At 40.8% G+C, this 18,495-nt stretch overlaps 1 protein-coding gene across 1 annotated transcript; it reads left to right on the top strand.

Annotated features, from left to right (window-relative positions):
- The first annotated feature begins 98 nt into the window (after window positions 1–98).
- cacng7b (calcium channel, voltage-dependent, gamma subunit 7b) lies at window positions 99–17,085 on the top strand. Its single transcript, XM_042490342.1, has 6 exons — window positions 99–329; window positions 7,878–8,073; window positions 8,394–8,480; window positions 10,477–10,617; window positions 14,002–14,147; window positions 16,163–17,085. The coding sequence occupies exons 2-6, from the start codon at window positions 7,878–7,880 to the stop codon at window positions 16,610–16,612; spliced, it is 1,020 nt and encodes a 339-aa protein (XP_042346276.1). The 5' UTR covers window positions 99–329; the 3' UTR covers window positions 16,613–17,085.
- The last annotated feature ends 1,410 nt before the right edge of the window (window positions 17,086–18,495 follow it).

Below are 18,495 nucleotides of genomic sequence, written 5' to 3'. Positions count from 1 at the left end.
CCTCTCTCTCGCTCTCTCTCGCGCTCTCTCTCTCTCTCTCGCTCTCTCTCTCTCTCTCTCCATCACTTCTCTCCCTCCTGCTCCCTCTATGTCTCTTTTGTAGCCAAAGTAGCTCGCTGAACCAATCCACCGCAGTGCCTGGGACAGATTGACTGAAAGAGAGAGTGAGAGATTTAGAGGATGGGTAAGGGGGCTTAAGGGAAAACACACAGAACAGAGAGAGCGAGAGAGGAAGAAGAAGGAGAAAAAGAGGAGGACCAAAATCCACCAAGCCTCCCTGGTGTGAGGTTTCTTGGCTACTGACGTGTGCGCACGACTCTCGTGGCAGGGTGAGTATATTTTCTCCCCTTTTTTAAAAAAAAAAAAACCCAAACTTGTGTTTCTTGTAATTGTGACGATGACGCCTTTTCCAAACCACCATGTAAAGATGTGTGTGTGTGTGTGTGTGTGTGTGTGTTGTGTGATGACAGCTGTGAAAAGCATTCATAACCTCGTGCTCGCGTGAAGACAGTCGCTCATGTTTGTCATTTAAGAAATCACAGTTGAACCTGCAGCTTTTTATTTCTACTCCTCATTTCATCCTAAGTACGCGCGCGTGTGTGTGAGTGGCTCACATGTTCCCTGCTCTGTGTTTATCATCTCCAAACTCCGCGTGTGAGTGTGTGTGACAGACAGTAGAAGAGGAGGAGGAGGAGGAGGAGGAGGAGGGTTTCTAAACAATCCTATGCGCACATCACTGCCTCAGTAAGCCCTGGACCGGGGTCCAGATCGCGCTTTGCATGCATGCAGTTTTACAGAAAATGATGTTTAACGGCTGCGTGAAAATGCTGTGTGGAGTGCGCAGCCCCGAGAGATCATGAGCACCATTTGAGTCACGATATGTGCGTTTATGAAGTCATTTGAGTTCTCCTCGGGTTGATTTTTGAGACGTCAAGGTTGGTCAGTTTAGCACAGGTGTAGGCGCATCCCCGTCGTACATGCGCGTCCATGTTGGGTACTCCTTGCATTTTTTGGGCCAAGGTCTTTCCCTGTGTTAACCTATATCTGCAGCATGTACCCAAAAAATCCTCCTCTCTTTCTGCACATCTCCTCTTCTTACCCATCACTCCCTCTTTCTCCTTCTCCCCAGTGAGGCTTCGAGGTGATGTCAGTCTGCAGATTGTGACAGATTAGAGAGAATTAAACCTTTTGTCCCCCTTGTGGCTCCTATCTAACCAATTCAATTGGCTCATTACTTTCTGGGTGAGGGAGCTGAGGGGCCTGTCTCTCAGTGCTAAAACGGGATTGTTATCACAAATCTAACTGGGATTTTTTTCCTGTCAATTCCAAATCTACAATAGCTGCTTTTACAAATTTGCAACAGCTATTTAGAGGATTTTTTGGGGGCAAGATGTGTGCACAATACATGGGCGTTAAATGTGTTCCCTTCGTTTGTGTCTAAATGCATCAGGATGTTTTTCATGCGGTCTATGAGAGATGAGGGTGCTGTCCGTGGTGCTGAACAAGTCTAGAAGAGCCACTCAGGCGCATCCACTCATTTCTGCTGGGTTGCAACTCCGATTGATTCTCACTCATTCCTGACCACTTTGGCACGTCCTCCAACTGCTGGAAGGTGTGATTGTTCATCTCTGAGCCCGACTCTTTCCTGCTCATCTTCCCTCTTCTGTGCCTCCAGTTATTTCATGTAATTCCACTGATTTGTTTTTGATTTTTGGGAGACTTACCTTGAACTCTCTCAATCACACTGGCCCAAACTCTTGTCCACCAAGTGTCAGCAGCAGTAGTGACCACTTCTGGGCCTGTTGTATGAACCACAACCTCTGATTAAAGAAACTTTGGTGTGAAACTTAAAGTTTGTATGTATTCGCAGAAATTAAATATAATATGTATGTTTTCTTTCAATCAATCAATCAGTCAGACTTTATTTGTATAGCACTTTGCATACAGATGAACTGTAACACAAAATGCTTTATACATTAAATCCAAAATTTAGGGTTCAGAGGTAGGAGCCGATTCAGATAACTCTGAGGTTTTTTACTTGTTTACCGGGTGTCAGTGATGATGTCTTTAGTTTTAAAATCACTTTCTCTCTCTGAGCTTCAGGACCAATAATTGAGATCTCATTTTTGTCCTGGTTGAGCTGAAGGACGTTTACTGACATCCATGACTTGATATCTAAAATTCAGTTAAAAAGGGCAAAAACTGGCCCTGAGTCATCAGGAGACACGGCAACGTGCAACTGTGTATCATCAGCATAACTATTGAAGTGTATGCCATGCAGTCATGTCATGATACCATCCAAGTGGTATCATGACAACATTAAAAGGTATCGGACCTAAAATTGAGCCTTGAGGAACTCCGTAATCATTTTTATAGCTTCTTGATGAGTGCTCTTCCATAGTAACATAAAATTGTCTATCAGTGAGGTAAGATTGAAACCAGTTAAAAACAGTACAAGAGATGCCAATCAAATTTTGAAGTCTATCTAAAAGAATGAAGTGATTTACAGTATTAAAGGCAGCACTTAAATCAAGTAGGACAAATACGGAAACTTTTTTCATGTCCATATTTGACCTGAGGTCATTCACAACTTTGACCAGTGCTGTCTCAGCGCTGTGATTTACTCAAACGCCAGATTGATATTTTTCATACATATTGTGGGTGTTTATAAAATCGTTTAATTGATTAAAAACAAGTTTCTCTAAAATTTTACTTAAAAATGGCAGATTGGACACTGGTCTGTAGTTATTAAAAACTGAGGGATCAAAACTGTTTCTCTTTAGACAGGGCTTAAAAGCATTTGGGAAAACACCCGTCTGAAGAGATTAGTTTACAATATTAAGAACATTTTCATCTAAAAAGCTATAATCACTTTTTAAAAAGGATGTGGGAATGGGATCTAAAAAGCAGGTTGCTGGTTTTAATTGTGAGACAACTTTATCCAGCATATCAGCATCAACCAGGACAAACTTCCCTCGTGTTTGACATACGACATTTGACAGTGGACAGTTGACGTACTACTAGACTTAATAAAATTAGAGTTAATTAAACGATCAATAGTTGAGAAGAGTATTTTCAGGTTGTTCCGGTTATCATTTATCAGTTTTGAGAAGTGTGCTTGTCTTGCTTGTTTAATTGCTTTGTTGTAGATAATCAGTTTGTCACGGAAAATCTGATAATTGATTGTTAATTTATTCTTTCTCCATTTCCTCTCTGCTACTCGATAATTTCTCTTTAATTTTTTAAATTTCTGCATTCCTCCAGGGAGGTGTTGTCTTTGTAGAGACTTTTTTCAATTTTAAAGGGGCCACTGTATCAATGGTTGATCTAAGTTTATTGTGAAAACTGTCCGCAATAAAATCACGGGAGGAGGGTAAAAAGTCTGCAGGAGTGTCACTTAAAAGCTCAATAAAATTTGCAGCAACTTTGGCAGTAAGGTAGTGTTTCCTGACAGTTTGCTCTGAAATATCCTGTTGTATAAAAGAACTGACAGTAAAAAAGACACAGAAATGATGGGAGATGCCCACTTCCACAACTGAAGATATGTGTGCAGACAGGCCAGAAGTACTGGCCTTTGTTATGTGTGGTGTTTGTGTCATGCAATTAAGCAAATTTAAAAATTCCAAGGCTTAAAACGTCTGATTGATCCTCTACGTGCAAATTAAAATAACCTAAAATAATAACCCTGTTGTAATTGGTGTGGAGAATTGATAGAAGATCTGAAAAATTTGAAATTTGAAGAAGGGCATTGTTATGGTGGCCTGTAGAGACACATGCACAGTATTGAAGAGCTGCTGAAAACAAAGGAATGATATTCAAAATACATGTAATCATCAAATATAAGGTGTTAAAAACCCAGTGAAGCTGAGAGGATGGTCGCTGTACCTCCTCCTTTTCTGCCTGACCTGGTAGTTTGTGTGTGTATTATGCAGGTCTGAGGTTAAAATTTGTTTACACAAAAAAAAAACACACAAAAAGATCTTTTTATATTTTGTCTGCTGGCCATCATGACAGGGATTATTAAACAGTCACTGGATGTTGCTTTACTGCAGGGGGAGCTGGTGGTGCTATGCAGGGGAGTGGAGAGTGCACCTGGGTCACGTGAGGTCGGTAGTCAGTCACGTGATGCTGTGGATGATGACGTTGATGACGCAAAGGTTGTTTGCAACATGCTGAATATCTAAATGGTGTAAGATGGTGAAGTTTATGTTGGAGGAAAGCTTTCACGCACCCCAAGACTTAGATGGAGACCATCACGTGCGTAAGATTCCCTTCGTTCCCACCGATGAGCGTGCATCTCGTGCGCCACGGATTTCGGCAGCTAGGCTAAATCGTTAACGGTGGCGCTGCAGAAGCACATAGTGGTGGAGGATTGTGTTTTCACGCGTCTGATGATGGAGTCCCAGATGATGATTGTAGGGGGAGCAGGCCGAGAAACCAGACCAGGGCCGCGGTGCGGTGGAGGCAGCCGAGGACTCCGGTTTGGCTGCGACTCTCCGGTGGTGGTGATCCAGTGATCCAGTGGTCGGTAACAGGATACTGTTAGAAACAGATTTTGTTTGACACTCCGTTAGTGGTCAGTAGAGGCAAATCCATAAAACAAGTTAAAATCAAAGTCCGATTACTAAAATCCTTCATCCAGTTAAAGTACATAGTTAAAAAGACTAAGGTTTAAAAGTAAACCAATAAGATACGGTGTATAACGCGAAAACTGGATAAAAAGTCAAATCTTGACAGAGCCTCTTATAGGTAGCTAGACACAAAATGCAGACACAAATGTATTATATAATTACCTGAAAAAATAAGAATCATTATGTGTATGTTACATTTAAATGAGCTGTTTTTATCTGCACAGGGAGCAGGTCCTCCTTTAGGAAGATCACCATGATGTACCGCCATGTTTCTACAGGAGCCCAGAACAGACAAACCTAACACTGGCTCTGGACAGGGCGACCCGTGTGTTTGTGTCGGCCACTGTAGTCAGCAGTGAGCTGAACACCATTTAAAAACACAGATTTCTAATGTGAAATGGCTTTAATTTGTGTTTCTGCAAGTTCAAATTACAGGATTTGTTTATTTAGTAGTAGAGACCTCTGCAGATAATTTGGCTTCCAGTGAAAAAACAAAACAACCTGAATGTCTGGATCTTAAGTTATCAAAAAAAAATGAAAAAAACACATAAAGTGATGTAACCTGGAGAAGTTTCAGCTAGTTGCAATCTGCGATCCTAACCACAAGATGCCAGTAAATCCCCTAAATCTTACACACTGTTCCTTTAAGACTTCACCTTTAAGAATTAGTCGTGACCTTGTGTCTGATAATCTGTTTTTTGGTTTTTTGTTTTTCATCTCTAATCTGAGGACTGGATTGTCGTTGGTCATACGTTCCCCTCACATCTGTCTGTCCAGTCAGTAACTCACTCTGCGCTTCTTTCAGCCTCATCATGCCCTTACATGTCATTTCTCAGAGGGTTTTTCTGTGACGCGTACCCGTTACCATCAGCTGCTTCTGTTCTTACACAAACGCTTCGCTCACAAAAGAAGCTCTATTCATCCCCGCTGCTGCACAGAATCTGAAGCAACTTCTATAATGGTCACGTCTCGCACAATGGCTGTCGAGATAAGATGAGGCCAAGCTTAATCTTTAAGAGTTTATTTCCCAGCAGAATGGCTGTCCCTATTGTAACTCTGCTCTTCAAAGACTCAAAGGTTTGTCATGCAAAGAAAGAGTAGAGGAAGAATAAAGTGGTTCTCATGTTTAAGTCATTAATTTTGCATTCATTTCTCTGTCATCAAAGCCGTCTTCAGTGCCCGATAAACGGTCAATTAGTCAGCCTAAACATTATGTATTTTACTGCACTTTTGTATGCAAATAGTTCACACCACAATGCAGTGATAAAGTATGGAAGTTCAAAGTCTGTTATGTATAATAATTTGGATTTTTGTGCTTTTTTTAGTGATTTACAGATAATAATGCAAAAAGAAATTATGCAAACGAATGTGGTGAACGTTGCATTAATGGTAGTCAAAAAGGCAGGACACGAGTATGTAAAAAAACAGCTCAGCACAGCAGTGATGTGAGGAGAAAAGCTCAAACACACGTCTTTTCAAACCTTGCAGCAGCATATGTGTTACATCAGCACAAGCGCATGGCTGATTTCACTCCTGTCAGCGACTGTAAGAACAAGAGCTCGAGTACTCTGGACAGGAGAGGAGTAAAAACACTTTGAGTTACAACTAATATCAATTATTTATCAATTATTTTTTGACAGTAAGGGCCTCTTGTCCACAGTTCAGGCTGCACACAGCAGAGTATGTAATTATTCTGGAAAAGTTTTCTCGGTGCACATCAGGCCACTGCTGCAGTTTTGAATGGCGGACGATTGAGTGTCAGTGTGTGTTTACTCCTTGTTGCAGAGCAGGTGCATCGCTGCGTACCCATAATTGGGCTCTTCCAGCTAGTTATTACAATGTCACATCTCATTTAAAGTGACTGAAGTGTGCTTTAATGGGCTGCACTGTCTGAGATACAATGTGATATTCACAGCACACACGCACTGATACAAAAACAACTGAGAGATGCTACAATCCTGGGCCAAAAACTTTTTTAGGTGTTCTTGTAGATGAAAAACTCAATTGGAAGCAAGATATTGACTTGACTGTAGACCAAAAAAAATTGCAAAAAGTATGCGAGAAGTTTTCTTACGCTTTATTATATCCACATATTTCTATTTTAATATTGTATCAAACCACTCTTTCCTCTCCAGATATGATATGTTAGAGGTGCTACATTTTCTAGTTAAAGAGAATCATCTGCCTCACTGTTTGACTCTGGACTGTAAAAATAATGGAGGATGTAGCTATCGTGATGCCACTCATTGGTTTATGGATTCCTGTTTTGGAGTCTTAGGTGCAGCATTTTGGATATTGCACATCATAAAAATGATATGGACCAAGTCACAGTGAAATTTGACCACCAACATCTATCATCATCATCCGGTCATTGTTGAGTCCAAGTGGACGTTTGTGCCAAATCAGAAGAAAATCCCTCAAGGCCTTCTTGAAGTTTTGTGTTCATAAGAATAGGATGGACAACCTGACAGCATAGTGCTTCGGGCCACAGCTGTAGCTGGCATAGAAGCATTAACATAAATTAAAAAAAAAAAACTTTAAATAAAAGATATGCATAAACAAAATCTAAAAAATGATCAAAACAAAAGAGACCTCTTAAAACAGAAAATATGAGGTCAGCTGCATCATGGTAATAATCCTCTCAGTGTAACGCATAATGTGCTGAATAACTCAACAAAATGAGGGTGATTAGAGTAAACACCAACCCCGCTGTGTGTTTTCCACATTCTTCTCTATTTCTCAAGCTGATGATACTGAACAGCGGTCCAGATTAAAGCTAGTGGCTGAACAATCACACATGTGCACGAAAACTCACAAATGCATACAGACAGCGTGCTCAAAGGATTTGCAGTGAAGTCTTTCTCAGTCAACCAGAACTAAGTCACAGAAAGACCATGTGTGAGTCACACTCTCATTCCTGTCCTGATCTGTGTGTGTGTCTCTGTCTCTCAGTTTTTTGTTTAAGTTCAGTGTGAAGTCCTCATCTGTTGCTCCTCTCTGACCTTTATCAGGATTGGTTGCCACCGGATGTGTCGCCAACTCATCTTTAGCAATAACAGGGCGAGACAGTAAGGACGCCAGTGGCTTTTTGCATGTGTGCGCGTCACATGTCTGTCTCAGTGTTCCCCTCAGTGAACCCCCCCTCCACGACCTCGTCCAAATTTACCTTCATTTGTGTCTCTGCAGTTTTGACATGTATTTCCTCCTCTTCTCTAACACCCCTTTCTCTTTTGTTCTGTCCTCCAGATGAGTTCGTGCAGCAGCCGTGCGTTGACCATCCTGTCCACAGTGTTCGGGGCCTGCGGGCTGCTGCTGGTGGGTGTGGCCGTGTCCACAGACTACTGGCTGATTATGGTGGAGGGCATCATCCTGCAGCAGAACCAGAGCATGGAGGTGAAGATGGCGCTGCATTCAGGCCTCTGGAGAGTTTGCTTCGTGGCTGGTAAGCAGACACAAAAACACACTCAAAAATTAAAGAATGACGACACAACGTTCAAACAGTGCTGCTGTGTGTGTGTGGTCATATATCCTCATCATCACAGCGACACACACACAGCAGGAGAGAGCAGCGAGGGGAGAAAAGCGAGCTCCTGGCCTCCAGAATCATAGTTGTCACAGAACATGATCGTTACCTGTGAGCAGGACCACAGAGACCCACATGCTTTTTTAAAAATTTGTTTTGTTTCCTCATGCAACAGTGACTCCGATGCTAAAAACAAAGCTCAACGCGTTCCTTGTTTTGTTTGATGTGTTTCCTCTCAGGAGCAGAAAACGGGAGATGTGTTGCATCGGAGTACTTCACTGAACCCGAGATCGAGATCACCACTGAGAACACGGCAAATATCCTCAGTGAGTAAAACATACAACAGGCGTGTGACGCCTCACGTGATCTGCTGCGTGAGAGTCACTGCAGAGTCCCTCTGCTGAGGGATCCTGGGTACTGAAACCTGAACACAAAATTAGGGCTGCAACTCGTACTGGATCAAAAGAAATTAATCAAATGTTTTGATAATTGATTAATCATTTAGAGTAGTTTTTTAAAGGACAAATTGATAAATTGTTGCATTTTGCTGCTTTTTCTGTTTTACATCACTGTAGATTCCTCTGCAAATCCAGTAATTTCCAATAATAACATTTCTTTCAATTTTATTTGAATTAGGATATTTTAATATTGTTTGGCGGCCACTGCTGCTAGTCATTTGATCATTTTTCACTTTATTGAAGGCATTTTATCGTAATAATTTAGAAAAAAATCTGCACATAAACAGTGTCTTTCTGTTAAACTTTTTGTGTCATCATTTCATTGAAGGTGTTTGATCGTAATAATTTAAGGGAAAAAAGTGTAAAGACTTTAAAATGACTCCATATAACCTTGAAAATTTCTGTAAATGTCTTGCTTTTGTACTTTATTTGAGTTATGATAATTTACTCGTAATTGTAATTTTTACATGTTTTTCATTTGACTGTTTTTAAATGTTTTTTTACAGTGTAGGGCTGCATGCTATAAGGAAAAATGTGTTAAATCTGATGATGTGGTTGTATATTGCAATAACAATATTACTTGTGATAACTAGATATCAAATTTTGCCCAGTTCTGCTGCCTGTTGTATACTGCTAGATTACAACAAATAACTTGTTGAATTGAAAAATGAAAGGAAATTATTTCAAACATTTTTTTATTTACTAAATATAATTTAATTAAACACAAAAGGCAATATTAAGAAAAAAAGAATATGTACATTTTAAAGTACAGTTTTCTATTGACACTCTCATCCATCTAACTAAAAAACAATCCTTGAGTGCAATATTACAGTCTTTCGTCGTGTGTTTATTGAGCAAGTTGAAATCGACAATGATAATAAAACAATATATTACTACTGTAAACTGAATATATTTTTATATTTTAACAGAATATAATGTGAGCTAAGACTTTACCTTTGACTCTTAGAAACAGGGACGGATGCTTAATTAATATTAATCAAGAATATAATCAACACATGGAAAGATTGAAATACTTATTAGGTGCAACCTTTTTTCCCAACAGCAAATGTATTAAATACACTGAAGTGATGTAGAACAAAACCATCTTAATTAACAATCATGCGCTTTAAACTGATATACATGGTTAAAATAAACTTAGATTGAAATACCAAATCAAAGTTTTTTTAAAAGTGTTCTTTGATCCAGAAAATACTTCTCTAAAGGAGGTTTGAAGGATTTAATTCAGAATAATACTTACTGAAGAAACTTTGCTATGTAGAAGTTTTCAAACAATATTTCAAAAATTCATTCTGCAGTAAGAAAAAACACGTTCATCAAGAGTTGTCAGTTCATCATCAGCAATCACTTTATCAGTTTGCTGTTTTTGAATAATAATGACTTTTTTACAATACAACATTTTGGGTTTGGTTTTCCACATTCAGGAAGAACTGAGTATTTAATATAAATATATTTGCAATAGAGCCTATTAATGCTCTAATTTTAGTGAAAAGCTGAAATTCAGTGGTGTTTTTCTTTGATTGTACAGGTTTACAACCATGTTGCTGTGTTTTGGTGCAATTTCCTACGAATGTTTTATATTAGAACCCATTACCAAACCTTGTTAAAATGTGTCCATACGATGTCAAAAGCAGAACATTGCAAGGAGGAAAGTCTGTTTCCCATGTCCTTATTTTAGTGATGACAACATCTCCACATAACTGACCTTCTATTCTACGCTCTACAGCCTCAGATTGTATTACCTGATACTTCTTGAGCTCCACAGACATTATCACTCACCTTTCCCAGCAGTTAACGGACGCATTACATCAGCTTTGTTTAACACAGTGACCTCTCCTCCCTGCAGAGATGGTGCGGACAGCCACCCCCTTCCCCATGGTTTCGCTGCTCTTCGTCTTCACCGCCTTCGTCATCAGTAACATCGGACACATCCGGCCTCAGCGCACCATCCTGGCCTTTGTGTCCGGCATCTTCTTCATCCTCTCAGGTGGGAGCCATTACTCATGTCCCGCTGTCAGCACACATTCACTCTGTGATTGATTACAGCCGCCTGGTGTGTCCCGTGTCACACATGGACACGCTCCGTCACAGCTCTATTTTTGGTGCATGTGCAGGTGTGTGTGCTGTCATTAGAGAAGGTGAGTAGTTTTAGTTTTCAGGGTGAGAGTTTCCTGCAGCTCTGACTTTGCATTACTTTGGATTCAAGCAGGTGTTATATGACAAAGTATGAACTGGAGAATGTCAAAACTCATGCAATACATAAAAATACATGCAACACTCATGCACAGCATCATGAGCAGGTCTTTCAGCTTCATGTTCTGCATCAGTGTAGTTAACCTTTTTGAACAGCAGGTGGCTGTAATGCTCCCGTTTCTCCTCCTCAGTGTGCAGCAAAGACTGTCAGGAGCCAAACTGGAGCTCATGTTCTCCAAAGGCTGTTTCACTTGACACGTTTGAGAAAGAAACCGTGCCGCAGAGCTCAGAAGAGCATCAAACGTGGGCTGCCGCGACAGCTCCCGACTTTGCCGTGGCGGGGACTTGCTGATAAAGGGTGCAGCAGAATAATAGGTGTTATGTAACGGGGGTTATGTAATGTTTATAGCCTGTGCTGGAAGTGTCGCAGTGTTTTACTTTATGAGGTATTTTGATAATAGGGTGATAATAAGGGGCAAGTGTATCAAATTGCTTTTCAGCGGTTAGATATTCTGCTGCACTAAGCCGCGCTCTCTCTCTCTCTCAACACTACTCCCCCCTCCTCCCTCTGCCTCCCCCTCCTCTCTTGTTCACCCAGCCTCTCAGTTTTCTTTGCTCTTTCCATTTTCTCCCCCCTCGTACTCTCCTTCCTCTTCCTACTCACACCCTCATTCAGAGTAGATTCTCCCAGTAGTCACTGTGGATATGGTGTTGTTTGAGATGTGAGCATGGTGTGAAGACAGAGTGGTCTGGTAAATATTGTAGTTTGGGTGGTGTTTTGGGTAATATTACAGAATTCAGAGTGGAAAAAAAACAGAGTCTGGAGCTACAGCTGTTCAAGCATGGTTATTCTTACCCCACAGATATCCTGCATATGCATGTTTACTTGTAGAGGCATTATTTACTTCTTCTTCCTTTCATCTCGCCCACATGCACATCCTCTCTTCCTCAGCTCTTGGTGTGCATGTGCATGCATGTTTCCTGCAATTTCCTGCTGTTATTTATTTAGATAAAGATGTTCTTCCACTGCAGGATTGGCAGCAGCACAGTTTCTGCATTTTCCATGCTTTTCAATTTTAAATCAACAGCACAGCCTCTTAAACTGGCCGTTTGTTGTAAAGGACATAACTGCCTGTCAGCCCTGTGGTACATTTGAATTTTGCAGCGTGAGCTAAAAATACTCATATTTGCTGCTTACAGCATGCAGCTTTCTTTGAATATTGATTCTTCGATGTTGGCCATATGTTGCATCTCATGCATATAACATTTCTACGGCAGAGTGGAGAGTGAGTGAGTGTTCTCGGAGGAGGGGGTTTTAATGTTGTATGTGTTGCTTCTGGGAGAAAGGGGTCATGGAGAGCCGTTTTTGAAATGATTTATGGAAAGTTTACAGTGTATGCTGTATGCAGCTTCTTACTGAGCGCCTCTCAGATTTTTACCTCCTTTCAGTTCTTATCGCTCTCTTTTTTGAGACATCTTTGTTGTAATTTTTCAAGAAGAACCAAATAATATATGTACAAACTCAGTCAATAATCAACATATGACAGTACACTATGACAATTAAAATAAAGGTACTTTACTCTTGGGATACGTGAAGTAAAAAAAAAAAGCTCCAACCCTGTCTAACAGAAATTACATGTATATGCTACAAATCAAAAACAGCAAATGTGTTTTAAGAGAGAAAAGTATGCCACTTGAATAATGTTAATCCTAATAAGAAAATGTTTCAACAAGCATTTTTTGACATGATAAAATTCTGACTGGGATCATTATGTCTACTTAAATAAATGGATTTGTTGTTTGAGGACATGCTTATTTTTTAGAATGGTAACTCCAGAGTCACAAAATGTTCATTCAAAATGTATTTTTTTGCCACATCCAGCAATGCAACGTCCAATAATAGCATCTAAAGTAATTATCAAAAATTACATATATCTATAATGTTAATATAAACTTTGTTAGGATTATATAATATATAATAATAACTTCAGAAGTGACATTAATACTCTTTGGCAATAGCTACCTATAGGCAGCGGGGAAAAAGACAGCACCATCTTCTTCCTGTTTGGGTTGCGCAGTGGTTTACAAACTTCCTTCGTGCTGTAATTCGAGCCTCCATTTTTGTACCTGGTGACAGACAGAATTGCAGAGTAAAAGCAAGACTTATATGAAACAAATCTAAACACTGACGGTGCCATTATTTTATAGCCATTACATTGTGCAGTCAGCATTTACATCATAATGATAAGTTAAAGTTAAAGTAAACCAAAGTCTTATGTTGTCTAAACCCAACTGCTTACTTACAAAAACTACCACCGCCAACACTTGGGGAAAGAATTGGCATAAGAATTGAACATAATCTACTTGAAATTATGTTTCTCTCAAAAGTAATTTTGGCAAAACAATTTAGTAATTCACTTTTGCATGAAATAGGGTTGCTGCAGGGGAAGAAGGAAGCCACTTAAACAGACAATTCAAGACACACACACACACACATGCACACACACTCATGTGCATTTGTGAGGACTCACTGATGTGATGAATTCCCTAAATGCCTAACCCCAGCCGTTACTCTAACATAAACCCAATTCTAACCCGAACACTAGCGCCAAGTCTTAACCCTCAAACAGGCCTCTGGGGAAGTGAGGACAGGCCAAAATGTCCTCACTCTGTTAAAAATTTGTTCTGGTCCTCACTAAGTAGCAAACACAAGAACACGCACACAAATAAGACATAATATACAACAGAGGAGAAATCAGGTTATCCAGATGCCTATGTAAATGCTACTTCAGAATATTTTATGCCAGATTTTCAAAAACGTATAAAATTGAGTAAGTATTTTTTTTCTGTGAATAAGCTCTGCATCGTTTTGCTCCTACAAGGCAAAAAATACGTTTTTTCTTTCATCTCTGTAGGTCATTAGTCTTTATCTCCCTATCTGTCATTGTGATACATACACACTCTCTCTGTTCTCTCTCCCATCTCTTTATTAATGTTAGCATTTTGCAGGCTAATTGCTTGGCGTGGTCACTCCTCATGCCATCGCTCTCTCTCTTTCGCTCTCTGTCTCTTAAACCCTCGCCACACTGGTGCAGCTGTCTGTATGGGCTTATAATGACCTCCTTGCTCTCTCTTTCTCTCGCTGACTCAGTGTCATTGTTAATGTGTTGTGTTTCAGGCCTCAGTCTGGTGGTGGGCCTGGTGCTCTACATCTCCAGTATTAATGACGAGGTGATGAACCGACCCAGGGAGCCCGAGCAGTTCTTCAACTACCACTACGGCTGGTCGTTCGCCTTCGCTGCCTCTTCCTTCTTACTCAAAGAGGTCAGTCTGGGCTCTCTGTGTCTGTGTGTGTGTGTGTGCATGATAAAATATAGTAGAAAAGAGAGTAAGAGAGTGTGTGTCTGTTTCAAGGGAATATAAATGGTTTCAACATTACAGTCAATATTTTGCTACACAAACAGATAACAGATCTGGCTCTCAGCTACGAGTCCTGCCTCCAACATTGTCAATAGCCCAGCTGGCCACCAACACTGTGACACATTGATATTTCCTTGAATTTAGGTTGTGACGGCGGGTAACCAAAATTCAATGTCGGGACGTCTAATACCAATGTCAATATGATGTATAAGATGATGATGTTTGTTGGTTTTAAGTTATGTTGTTAAGTAACAAAAATCTAATGTCTCATGACAACATTACCTTGATGTGGAGGAATAAAATAGTGACATTTAGTCAAAATGTATAGAGAGTAAAACCCAATGTCTGCAAAATGTCGTACTGTAACGTCCACACAACATGAAATCCAAATGTAGTCAGACATTTGTAAAATCATCAACCTAATTTTCATTCCAACCAAAATGTAATGTCTGTTCAACGTAAAGGCCCAGTGTCTTTCTGATCGCTTATTGACGTCCAGTTCCAGGTTTAAGGATTGGCTTTGCTGTTAGTCGCATTTAGTGGTGAGGATTGCAATTCTCCTAATTAGAATTCCTTCAGTGTTCATTGTTTAGGAGGTTTTTTACCAAAGAGCCAAATTATTCGCAGAGGTCTCTTCTTCATCAACACAAATGAACCAGGTGATCTGAAACTGCAGAAGCACCGACTAAAGCGTTTTCACATTACAAATGAGTGTTTCTTATACACTGCTTGTTGTGGAGGTTCTGCTAACTATTGTGGCTGATGTGTAAATGTGAAATTGTGTATGGACGCTACAGTTCTGGGCTACTGTGAAAACATAATGGTGCAACATGGCAATTTCTGCGGAAGAGGTCCTGCTCCCGATATCGATATAAAAGAGCTCATTCTGAGATAACGAAAGCACAACGAGGCATATTTTTTATGTGATTATACACTGAAGAAAAGATTCCTATTATATTATGTTCAGCTTCTGCCAATATATCCTCCCAACTCCCACACACTGGACCTTAAAGTCACCAATCAGTGTCATGGCTGGTGTGATCCCATTACAGGATGGTCTCCAGTTTCACATTTAAATTATCACCTGGTGCCTGAATTTTGTGTTTTGCTTTACATAAATAAAGGCATTCCACCGGATATTGATGCAGAAAAGGCACATGTCAGTGCATAAAAAAATCGCTAGAGTGCAGGAAATGAAGTGCTAAAAATCACCTGGGGGAGGACCCACGGACCTTGCGCTTACTTTGTCCCGTTCAGCATTGAAATGAAGCCTGTACCCTGGGTCTGTTTGCATATATGCTACACACTGATAATATTTTTCATTTCTGTGGTACGAGTGGGTTTTTTTTCACTGAGTATTGCATGCTGAGTGTGCAAGGAGGTAAGATTATTGGTTTTCTGAAGATATGGTGAGGTATCAGTGGTTTGTGTGTGTGTTCATGTGTGCATCCACGTGTGGTGAGGTTTCTTGCACATGAATCTTCTGCTCATCTTCCACCCCAGCTCCTCCTGCCTCTCTCCCACCATCAGCAGTACTGCTCTTAATGTGGTGCAGTGGACACTAACCCCCTCCCCTCTCCTCTCCTCTCCTCTCCTCTCTTCTCCTCTCCTCTGTTCTCCACACTCTTGTCTCCTTTCTTTCTTTTTCAATCTGTTTTATGGGCTTAAAAGAATTTAGAGTGCACTCTCATCTCTCTAAATCAAAAGCACGCACTTACACCTCTCTACTTTGTACGTTTCTTTTAACACTTCTCGCCTTTCACTCACTTTTAATCTAATTTCCCCAGCCATCACTTGTTACTGCGTCTTTGAAATTTGTCTCTGAACTCAATTTATTTACGCAACTAAATCCTTCTCTCCCTGTCGCATCTTATCACCCCCTCATCTCTTCCTGTTCCTCTTCTCACTCTCTGTCTCAGGGGGCCGGGGTGATGTCAGTCTATCTGTTTATGAAGCGCTACGCTGAGGAGGAGATGTACCGCCCCCATCCTGCGCTGTACCGCCCCCGCCTGTCCGAGAGCAGCGACTACAGCGGACAGTTCCTCCACCCAGAATCCTCCTGGCCCCAGCCGAAACGAGGCCGCAGCACCTCTGAAGCCTCCAGCGACATCTCCATCCAGCTCAACCAGGCACCGCCGGCGCCGCCCAAAAGCAGCCTCCAAGGGCAGGGGAGTCCACCCTCTGGGTCCTCCTCCGCAGGGAGCTATCAGATGCCCCCGCAGTCTGCTGGCTACCCCTCCACGCACACTCTCACCAGGTCGCACTCCTCACACCCTCAAGGCCAGGCTCTTCCCATGGCCATGCCTCCATCACCCGTGCCTCCTCCTCACTATCACACGCACATGCACATGAGTGCCTCCCCCTGTTAGGAAGAGGGAGCATCAGGGAGGGAAGGAGAGACACTGACTCCTCATAATCACGTACACTGTACATTTAGATGAGAGTGAATGCAGAGCTCGGAGCACAGATCATGTGAGATGAAGAGGGGGGAGAGGCAATCATAAAATAAAATGTAGCTTTGGAACAATATGAACCAAGGACAAAGGAAATATTTAACAGGATTGTGGAGGATTTGACAGAGAATGGGGAGAAAAATGAAGACAGGAGATGAGTGGAAAAGCATAAGAGGAATTCAGTTTGTCACAATGGAAAGAGGCAAAATAGTGTTTCCTAGAAAGACTTTAGAGGTTAGCTGAGTGACAGAGGAGATATGGGGAGGGAGAGTGAGGCAGGGAGAGCGGGGGGCTGCGGTATAATACGACGATACTGCAGTGCTGCAGGAAATTTGTATGCACTCGGAAATGTACAATGCAAAACACTGATCACAAAGACTGAGGATGCACATAGTTTTCTACATACATAATTCATGAAAACACATGTACCTTTTAAAGGTAAATGTGAAAAAATATATTCTCTGAATTTCTTACATCATCAATCCAGTTTCATAACTCACAGTGTCAAAGTAGTACAATTAATATTATTAATGAAAATAATTAGTTCAACAATAGAGTAATTCTGAAATGAGAACACTGTATGTGAATGTTGTTAATCTTTGTAGAAAAAAAACAGAAGTGGATGATGCTCTGTAATATCATAAGAAGAAATCTTCTTTTTGTTTTACATATTTGTTTAAGATACAAATTTCTAAACTTCTTGTACATAAAATTGCACATGAGAACTTATATATAGCTGTTGTAAATTATGAATGAAGCTTTGGCACAAGTCACATCAAGAAAATGTCTGACTCATTCTGCTTTGGATGAAAACTCTGCAACAGGCGCACTACAACCAACAACGCACCCGCTGGATGCAGCGCACGCTGGTCTGGAAGAGGAACCACCCGACACTGACGCGGCAGGCTGATGCCCTCTACTGGCCGCTGCTCCGCACTGACCCTGGATCAGCTCCGGGGCCCAGGTCACTCTTTTCATGCACTCTCACTTCCTCACTGATCTGCACTGTGTGTCAGGTGGTGGTGCAGCACAGATGAGTTAATGGTGACGTGCACATGGTGAAAGATTTATGCTTTAAAGACTTTTTTTAAAGCTTCAAAGCTGTTTATATATCTGGGAAACTCACATGATGAAAGTATCAGTTACACTTACACTTGCTGCTCAAACGACGATACCACTGTTAGTGAAATGCAGGTCTTCTGTTTTTGACATTACGTAGACAATGTCGAGTCTGCTGCTTTATTCCAGTACTTTCAGTGGCCGTCTGTGACAGTGCACCATGCCAAAGGTTTCAAAAGTACCTAAAATGTGTTTTTAGCTGTTTTGGAGCAAATGATTATTTGAATTATCAGTTGAACTGCTTGTAGTTTTCTTGATTGATCATTGAAAAGTCAGAAAATCATGACAAATGTCAAATGTGAAGGCTCAAGATGATGGCTTATTTTATTGGACCAGCTCTTCAAAAGTGAAAAGATATTGATTTTTCTACCATTTATGGCAAAAAAATCAAAATTCTTATACTTCAGATGCTGGCACCAGCAAGTGTTTGGCATTTTGCTTTGGAAATTACAAACATTGTTCTGTTATCAAAATCGGCTGATTAATTTTTGCAGAGGAACTACTTGTTATCAGTTAATCAGGTGTCTTTGGATGATCCTGTATGGGTTAAAGTAGCACTTCTCTTCAACACCACAATGTAGCAGACTATGTACACCATTGTAGGATGTTTTAGCTACGCACTTTAATCAAATTATACTGTGGGCATGAATGGATAAATGAGCAGGCCTACCAGGCACAGG

The sequence above is a fragment of the Plectropomus leopardus genome, chromosome 7 (assembly GCF_008729295.1).
Source record: "Plectropomus leopardus isolate mb chromosome 7, YSFRI_Pleo_2.0, whole genome shotgun sequence".
Lineage (NCBI taxonomy): Eukaryota > Metazoa > Chordata > Actinopteri > Perciformes > Serranidae > Plectropomus > Plectropomus leopardus.
The sequence above is the reverse complement of the archived record's forward strand: the minus strand, read 5'-3'. Positions and strand labels throughout refer to the sequence as shown.

Coding starts and splice junctions, on each gene's coding strand:
- cacng7b (XM_042490342.1), top strand. CDS start 7,878: ATGAGTTCGTGCAGCAGCCGTGCGTTGACCATCCTGTCCACAGTGTTC. Junction 8,481..10,476: donor GAACACGGCAAATATCCTCA/GTGAGTAAAACA, acceptor TCCTCCCTGCAG/AGATGGTGCGGACAGCCACC. Junction 10,618..14,001: donor CATCTTCTTCATCCTCTCAG/GTGGGAGCCATT, acceptor GTTGTGTTTCAG/GCCTCAGTCTGGTGGTGGGC.